This window comes from Echinops telfairi, unplaced genomic scaffold (assembly GCF_000313985.2).
Source record: "Echinops telfairi isolate 266 unplaced genomic scaffold, ASM31398v2 ScPeMD7_7459;HRSCAF=8497, whole genome shotgun sequence".
Lineage (NCBI taxonomy): Eukaryota > Metazoa > Chordata > Mammalia > Afrosoricida > Tenrecidae > Echinops > Echinops telfairi.
Window position 1 is genome coordinate 5632282 of NW_022111359.1, and position 8298 is coordinate 5640579.

Here is an 8298-nt window from a genome sequence, read left to right on the forward strand (position 1 = left end):
CAGGGGGCAACTGCTAAGTGCGGGCTGCGGTATCCGGAGCAATGCAAGGTCTGTCTGGAAAAGGTGTTTCTGCAGTTTGAAGCAGGGTGGCCCTCACTGGTCCGGTCCATCTGGGGAGGGTGCCCCAGGCAGAGGGCACAGCACGTCCCAAGGCCCTGGGGTAGGTCTGCGCCTGGTGAGCTAGTGGCTGGAGCTGAGTGAGCTAGTGGGAGAGACGAGGAGGGGAGGGCGTGCAGGCCAGAGGACCAGGGCTTAGTGGAGGGAGGGGGAGCCCTGGTGGGCTGTGTGCAGAGGAGGGAGGGACCCTGACTCCAGTGCTCAGGGGCGCCCTCTGGCCGCTGCGGGGAGACCAGATGGGGCAAGGGCGGAGCCAAACACCAGCGCGGGGCCTCATTGGTCCAGGTGGGAGATGGGAGCAGGGTCAGATTTGGGTGCGTCTTGGAGACAGCGTTAATGGAAGTAGCTGACAGATTAGGTGCGTGGAGGGGCAGAGAGGACGGCTAGCCTGACGTTTCTTTATCACCTGAGCACCGAGCAGAAGGTGCTGCGGGGTAGGGTGAGTTCATCCAGGGGACCTCTGTGTCAAGGCCCAGGGCAGGGAGGGCTGGCCAGGGGCAGGCATTCAGGGGAGGGGGCTACACAGATCTGACCCTGGCTAACGGAGCCAGGACAGCTGCGGGGGTGAGGATGGGAGGCAGACCAAGGTAGGAGTGGGGCCCTGGGGTGGTTCTGGACAGATCTGAGTGCCTTGGCAGGGCTTCTCTGCAGACTGGGCAGCCGTATCCCTGGTGGAGGTGGGTTGGGGGGAGAGTGGTTCCCCAGCACGGAGGAGGGAGGGCGCCATGGCCCCAGCTCTCCTCACAGACTGTTGGGTCACCTTGGGGACCCGGATGCTCAGCCAAATGCCACTTTCAACCAAGCTGTCCCCACGTGCGTACAGAGAAACTGGGTGGTCCTTCAGGGCCGGCCACAGCCACCAGCCTTGCCCGCCCAGCCAGACACGCACCCTCCACAATGCTGCATGGTGCTCCCCGGCCCTGGCTCCCGGGCAGCTGCAGGTGGCCAGCCCTAGACACTGTCATTTCCAGAACTTCCCCTAAAGTCATGAAACTAGCAATTTGGCAACAGATCAGACACTGCCGGGACCGGGAGGCCAGGCTGGATGGAGGCTGGCAGATGGTGTGTGCCTGAGAGTCTGTGCACTGGGGAGTGGGCAGCAGGGTCCCATCCTGCAGGGTCTCGGCATCAGGCCCTGAGCGGTGGCGAAGAAAACCGTGGAGCCCGCCATGGCTCGTTGGCATGCCCGGTGCAGAAAAGCCACCGGGTGTTGAAGCTGGAGGAACAGCCATGAAATCAAACCAGTTGTCTTGGAGTGGAATCTGGCCACTGTGCAGGTGCAGAGCAGGGCTGCCCCACAGGGCTTTCAGGGTGGTGCCTTTGCCACAGGAGGTCGCCAGGCCTTTTCTTCCGAGGCATCTCTGGGTGGGTTCAAGCGGCCTGCCTGAGCGCTTAACCCTTTGCTCCACCCAAGACTCCATGGTGAAGAAGAATTGGGATCAGGGCAGAGGGAGGAAGGTTTAACAGGAGAACTGGATGTCGGGAGACCACCCCCTACCCCTGCCTAAGAAGGTGACATGCAAGCAAAAGTGAGTGTCAGAGATTTGAGCTGTGGGTATGTCGGGTTGAGCCCAGAGTCCTAGAGCAAGAGAGGGCAGCCAGCAACGTGGGGGCCACATCTGGCCCTCTGCTTGTGTCTGTCAATAAAGTTTTATTGGCACGCAGCTATGCCCGTTCTCTTCCACACTGCCCAGGGCTGCTCTCATGTTACAGAGGCCGAGTTGAAAGACAAAACCAAAGCAGAGTTCAGTTGCCCTGATGGGGCAGTCCCAAGGCTGACAATATTTGCTGCCCGGCCCATTCACAGAGAAGGAAACGTTTTTAAACATCGCTAGTCCCAGAGCGCCCGTGAGGTCAAGTAGGCGAGGTGTGTGCTCAGGCTCCACTCCAGCAGAAGGGCCTGGCAGCCTGCCTCCTCAAAGGTTACAGCAAGAGCACTCTTGGCTCTCAGCTCGACTTTCCACCGGGAATGAGATTAACGGGGTGACTTGGGAAGCTCCAGTGGGCTGGCCGCTCCCATGCCTTCTCTGAGGCTCTGACAAAAGAGTTGTCCCCTGGCAAACAGAGTCCCTTGCTGCCCAGAGCTGCCTTGGCGCCCACAGGAGCCCAGTGAACCAGAGACACCTGCACTCCAGCACTCGGCAGACGGCACCGTCCAGGGACCCACAGAAGGAGACACCGCGCGGCCCCGCGCCGACCTCACCATCGCTTTTACAACCCATGGATGCGGCCACTGCGTCCGTCCACCTCGGCGAGGGCCTTCCTCTGTCTCGCTGCCCCTCCACTTTACCGAGCACGGTGTCCTTCTCCAGGGACTGGTCTCCCCCTGACCACACATCCAAAGGGCAAGAGATGAAGTCTCACCACCGTGGTCTCGAAAGGACATTCTGGCCACTCTGGCCACTCTTCTTAGAAGACGGATTGGTGGTTCTCCTGGCGGCCCGCTGTCCTCTCAGTCTTACTGGCCAGCGCCGCCATTCAGCTGCACTCGTTCTCTGTCTCTTACTCCTGTCCTGCCTCCACGGGCCTCGGGAACAGTGTGGCTGGGGCCAGGGTGGAAGACGTGCCCCAAACCAAACTCGCTGCCGACTCCCAGCGACCCTACAGGACAGGGCAGACCTGCCCCTGCGGGTTTCCAAGACTGGCACGCTTTACCAGAGTAGAAAGCCTCGGCTTTCTCCCGGGGAGCACCTGGTGGTTTTGAACTGCTGGCCTTGTGGTTAGCAGCCCAACGCGTAATCAGGGCTCTTGGGATGGAAGGCATGAAAGGTGATCCATACAGCCTGGATTTAGGTCCCAGAGGACAGGGCAAGCACAGAGAAGGAGGCTCGGCTGCAGAGGGGCAGCCCCGTGGCCTTCTCAGAGTGGAGGTGGCAGGAAAGGCAGGCTGTGTGCTGAGGGCCTCTTTCCACTGCCGTGACGTGAAGAAGGGGAATGTGGGGTCGGGGGCATAGGCAGGCTGTCCCCTTACTGGCCGCCCCGTCAGGACAGAAAGGGCGGCAGCTTCTGGCTCCTGTCCACCTCTACAGTCTGTCCGTTTGTTCTGCTCCAGCCCGCTGTCACAACTCACAACTTTTATGGCCGTACTAAAGGCCCGGCAGCTGGCCCTGGGCTGTCTGCCCACTCTGCCTTCTCTCCTCCCCACCCTTCCTTTCAGGTCAGCTACACAGACACACACGCTGCACACACGCTACACATGCCACAGAGGCTGCACACACCCACACACACACACACACACACCTGGAGCAGCACACATGCTACACACGCCACAGAGGCTGCACACACACCACACACACACACACACACACACACACACACACACACACACACACACACGCCCGGAGCAGCTGCCCAGCACAGGAACTCCAGCCCGGTGCCTGTCACAGGGGCAGCCACAACACTCACGGCCAGGGCACATTCGCTTAGCGCGTTGGCTTAGCTCACGGTGACAGGACCCGGTGTGCTGGCAGGCCCAGGCCAAACCTTCCACATGGCCGCCCCCAGCCCCAGAGGCCACCGCAGGGACAGGTGTGTTGTCCCCCAGGACTCCCAGGGCGGCGTGTGGGTCCCGGCCCAGACAGCCCTCCCCCTCGCCTCCTGCAGCTGCCCAGCTGTAGACACACCAGCCCCCATATGTGGGGTGAAGTGTAGCATTTGGGAACGGTCCCCGCCAGGGCCCCCACCGTCCCCACACACCCACTGCTTAGCCGGCAGCCCCCCCATGGAGCACATTTGAGGTTGACAGGAGAGGTGGGCTGGGGGTGGCCCAGCTCTGCAGCCTTTGCTGGGGTCAGGGTCCCGTGGTGAGGCCCCGTGGGGGAGGCACGTGTGGGCAGCTGAGCCGGCTCTGGTGCCCTCACGCTGCAGGTGAGGCAGGGCCCAGAGCTGGCCCTGCCTAATGCCGCCCTGGCTCCCCAGGACCTCAGCCGACCTCCGGCCCGGTTCCCTCGGCACCATCTGCTCTACTCATGCTCAGAGGCTGGACCGACCGACTGCCCTGCCCGCCCCTCGGGCCCCTTCCTCGTCACGATGGGTGACAACAGAGGGACTCGGAGAGACTTGTCATCCGTCCTTTCCACGAGTCTCACGTTCGGAAGTCGGCAGCCGGGCCTTCATGCTCACCGGCGACTTGAAGTTACCGTCCAGACAGGAGCAGAACTGCCCCATCGGGTTTGCAGGGCTGTGATCTTTCTGGACACAGGGTTCTCCCACGGAGCTGCCGATGGGTTTGAACCACCGACCTTCCCGTGAGCAGCTGGGGGCTTTAGTCACCGCACCACCAGGACGTGGTGAGCCGGCTGATAGCTGAAAACCCAGCCTCACCGCTCCCGCCGGTCCCCCCAGGCTGACCGGCTGGCCGACGGACAGGCAGACAGGTGCACAGGGACGGTCTCCAGAGCACCTTCCTAGACAGAAAATGGCGGGGGGCAGGGTGGGTGAGACATTTTAATTCATGTAGCTAGGTCGCCCCCTCCAGAGCTGGGGGGAGGGGGAGGGAGGGCCCACTTCCTGTGCAGCCGTGTTTGGTGACGAACCGGTTCTGACTCCCATCGACCCGAGCACAGGGGACAGCAGCACCGCCTGGTCCTGCCCCATCCTCGTAAACGCCGCTAAGTCTGAGCCCGTTGTTGCGGTCACTGGGTCAGCCCGCCTTGACGAGGGCCTCCCTCTGTCTCGCTGCCCCCTCCTTGGCCAAGCCTGAGGTCCTTCCCCTGGGCTACACCCAGGTCAGGAGCCGCGCCTGTGTCTCCTCCTGCCTTCCATCCCTGGGACACCAGAATCGGCCCACCCCTTTGCGCCTGAGAGCAGCCGCTCTGAGTGACCGGGAGCTGGCGGGCCCGGCTCGGAGGCCGGCTGAGTTCGGTGGGGGTTTCGGGGGCTGACTGTGTCTGGCTCAGACCGCCAGGCCTTTCATTGGAGGCACCCTTGGGGGAGACCCATGCCACCACCCTGGTGAGCAGCCTCCTGTGCCAACGGTCTGCTTCGCTCCAGATCTGACAGATGCCCTGTGGCTCCCGTGCCGGCTCAGAACAGGGGCAGCTGTCGCCGGGCTGGGGAGGGGGGTGTCCGAGCAGAAGGACAAACATCTGAATTGGAAGAAGCAGGGCCAGAGTGCTCCCTTACTGGCGAGGATGGGGCGATGTCTCCTTCCTTACCTGTCAGGAGAGACTGGGCCCTGGGCAGGGAGCCCCTGGAGGAGGTGATGGACACGAGGCCACCGCTCTGGGCGCAGGCCGGCAGGGGGTTATTCTCTCGAGCAAGGTGGGGTCGCTCTGGGTGGGAACTGACTCGATGGCACCACCCCCCCACCCCCCGGCCTCATCCTCCAGGGAGCGGCTGGAGGCTTAGAACTGCTGACCTTGAAGGGAGCAGCCCAGCGCTTCAGTCACCGCCCCTCCTGTTGGCTTCCTCGGAAACAGAACAAAAACAAGCTCTCTGCCCTCGAGCCGATGCGGACTCACCGTGGCCCACGAGGACCGGGCAGAACTGCCCGGTGGGTTTCTGAGACGGTCACTGTTTATGGGAGTCGAAGGCCCCTTCTCTCTTGGGTCTCGTGGCGCTGCAGAAGCAACATGCATCTACACGCACACGTACCTCGTTTGTATCTATGTACACATGCTCGTATGCATATATGCGCACATGTACCTCCTATGTATCTGCACACATGTATCTCATGCATCTGTGCACACATGTACCTCATATGCATCTGTGCACACATGCATCTCATATGTATCTGCACACATGTATCTCCTATGTGTCTTTGCACACATGCATGTCATATGTATCTGCACACATGTATGCCGCATGTATCTGCACACATATCATGCATCTATGCACACTTATATGCTTCTATGCACACATGTAGCTCGTGTGTATCTGCACACATGTATCTCCTATGCATCTGCACCCATGTATCTCGTGTGTCATGGGTCACATAACAGCTGTCTCGGGTAGATTTTGTGGACAGGGGTTGATTATCTCAGAGATCTTGCAGCTGGAATGGCCAGATCAGGGTCTCCTTGTCATCCTTAGTATGTGTGTGTGTGTGTGTGTGTGTGTGTGTGTGTGTGTGTGTGTGGTGTGTCCATCCGGTTTTCTGTAACTCAGAAGAGGAGGGCCAGAGACAACAGGCAGAGCTGATGGAGCCGACAGGGATGATGTTGGGCTTGCTGGTCTTGTCTGAGGGCACCAGGGGGCCGGGACAGCGCTGTGAGGGAGAGCAGGTGAGCGTCCGCCCAGGTCCGGGCTCCCAACCCATAGAGTGCCTCGGGGTGGAGGGCAGCCCCTCGAACCCCAGTCTCAGCCGGAATAAGGACGGCAGCCATCACGGCTGCCACCATCTGATAACTGAATCTGTTCCCAACAGCTGCCTAGTGACAAGTATAATAACGCGTATTAATGAGGCCATTATTACTCCCTAATTAAAAGCTAATAACTAAGAGTTAATTGCCTTTAAAAGATGAAGCCGGCCCGGGCAGGGATTATCTGTTTGCCTTTGCTCGCCTGGATAGGCTGGTATGTGGGAACTAATTAATTGAATCAAATCATACTGAAAACTAATCATCTCTTCGGGCCATCTGAGACCGTGGAGGTTGGTGGAGGTAGGAGGTGTTTGAGGAGTGTCCGGCAGTTCCTGACCCTGTTCCTGGGGGCATGAGGAGGGTGGGGGCTGCCCTTGGGGCCACGGGCAAGTGTGGTCATGCTGGGGCCTGGGGCGGCCGGAGTCAGCACCCACTGGCTCTTCTAGAAAAGGGCAGGGCGGCCACCTCCATTAGTATTGTCATTGTTGCCGTTGTTATAGGTGATTTTTCCCTAAATGTCACGGTTCACACATTCCCCTTGGCCTTCTCGCGGTCAGCTTTTGTCTTGTCCACTGTGCTTTCCGCTTCAAAGTGTGGACACACACACACACACCATCCCCAGGGCATTGTTCTTACACAGGGACGGCTCATGTAAGGGTCCACAGTTCAAAACCGCCAGCCGCTCCTCAAGAGAAACACAGGACTTTCTTCTCACAGAAAGAGGAAGACCCTCAAGGAGACGGACGGGCACGGTGGGCAACAGTGGGCTCGGGCACAGGGGCAGTGCTGACGGGTGCAGGACCTGGCCGTGAGGGTCTCCTTGGGCTGTGTCCCTGTGCGTCGACGGCCCCTGGCGGCAACAGCAAGAATGAGATGCAGGTTTGCAAAACAGGCAGCCCCACCCAGGCCGGTGGGGGCACCGTGAGCCTGTGTCCACGCGGTGGCAGTGAGCTGGGCGTTGGGGGCAAGAGCCTCTTGAGTGGTTGCAAAGAGGGGGCTCTTTCACCTGGCATCCCAATGGGAATTTTCACACGACCCCTAACAGAGCCCAGGCCCAGAGATCCCGGCTGAACGAGCAGCTGGAAGATTGCTAGTTCGAACCCCTCCAGACGCCGCACCTCAGGAGGAAGGTCTGGGAAACCCGGGAGTACAGGGCTCTGCTCCGCGGTGTGGGGTCGTGCCCGTCTGGTTCCGTGTCCAAAGCAGCACAGCCAACTGGGGGCCGGGCAATTGTGCCAATGACATCATCTCCTGTCAACTTGTGAAGGGGTGGAGTCTAGCCTGTCAATCAGGCCACAGCCAATGGGACCTCTATGTGGGCATGGCCTTCTCCTGAGGGTTCTGGGAACTCCTGTCTTCCTCCCTGGAGGCGGAACAAGCTCTCTTTGCTGGTCTTCCTGCTGATAGGACACATGGAACTACGTTAGAGCCCTGGAGCGGAGGAGCCACGTGGGGACCCACACCAGCACTGAGATGCTTCCACTGCCACTAAATCCACAAGACTTTTCACCCACTGGCCTGTGATCTTCCTGCATCCAATGTCATTGCATGTGCTTCGTGAGTCCGAAGAGGAATTTATAGACTGGTATTGGACAGATGGGCTAATATCGGGCTAACGGACTTGATCTGGACTGGTCTGGGATGTTTTCTCAATACACAATGGAGCTTGTATATAAAGCTCTTTCTTACACACACACATGAGTGTCTCTGGATTTGTTTCTCTAGTCAACCCAGACTAACAGCAAGAAACTCGGGGCCGGGTGTGGTTGGATTTCAATAGTCATTTTCTTTAGAAAGATTTTAATCTGTATTAAACCCCCCCACACACACACACCCATAACTGAGATATTAATCACACACCACAGTATAGGACTGTCAT

General features: G+C 59.5%; 1 protein-coding gene across 1 annotated transcript in view; it reads right to left on the reverse strand.

Moving 5' to 3' along the window:
• Window positions 1-4436: 4436 nt before the first annotated feature.
• Window positions 4437-8298, reverse strand: part of PTPRS (protein tyrosine phosphatase receptor type S) — a 124314-nt gene continuing 120452 nt past the window's right edge. The window contains exons 33-34 of the mRNA XM_045300060.1: window positions 6269-6325; window positions 4437-4523 (exon numbers count right to left, since the gene is read on the reverse strand). Of these exons, the coding sequence (XP_045155995.1) occupies window positions 4437-4523; window positions 6269-6325 (144 nt within the window). The remainder of the gene's footprint in view (window positions 4524-6268; window positions 6326-8298) is intronic.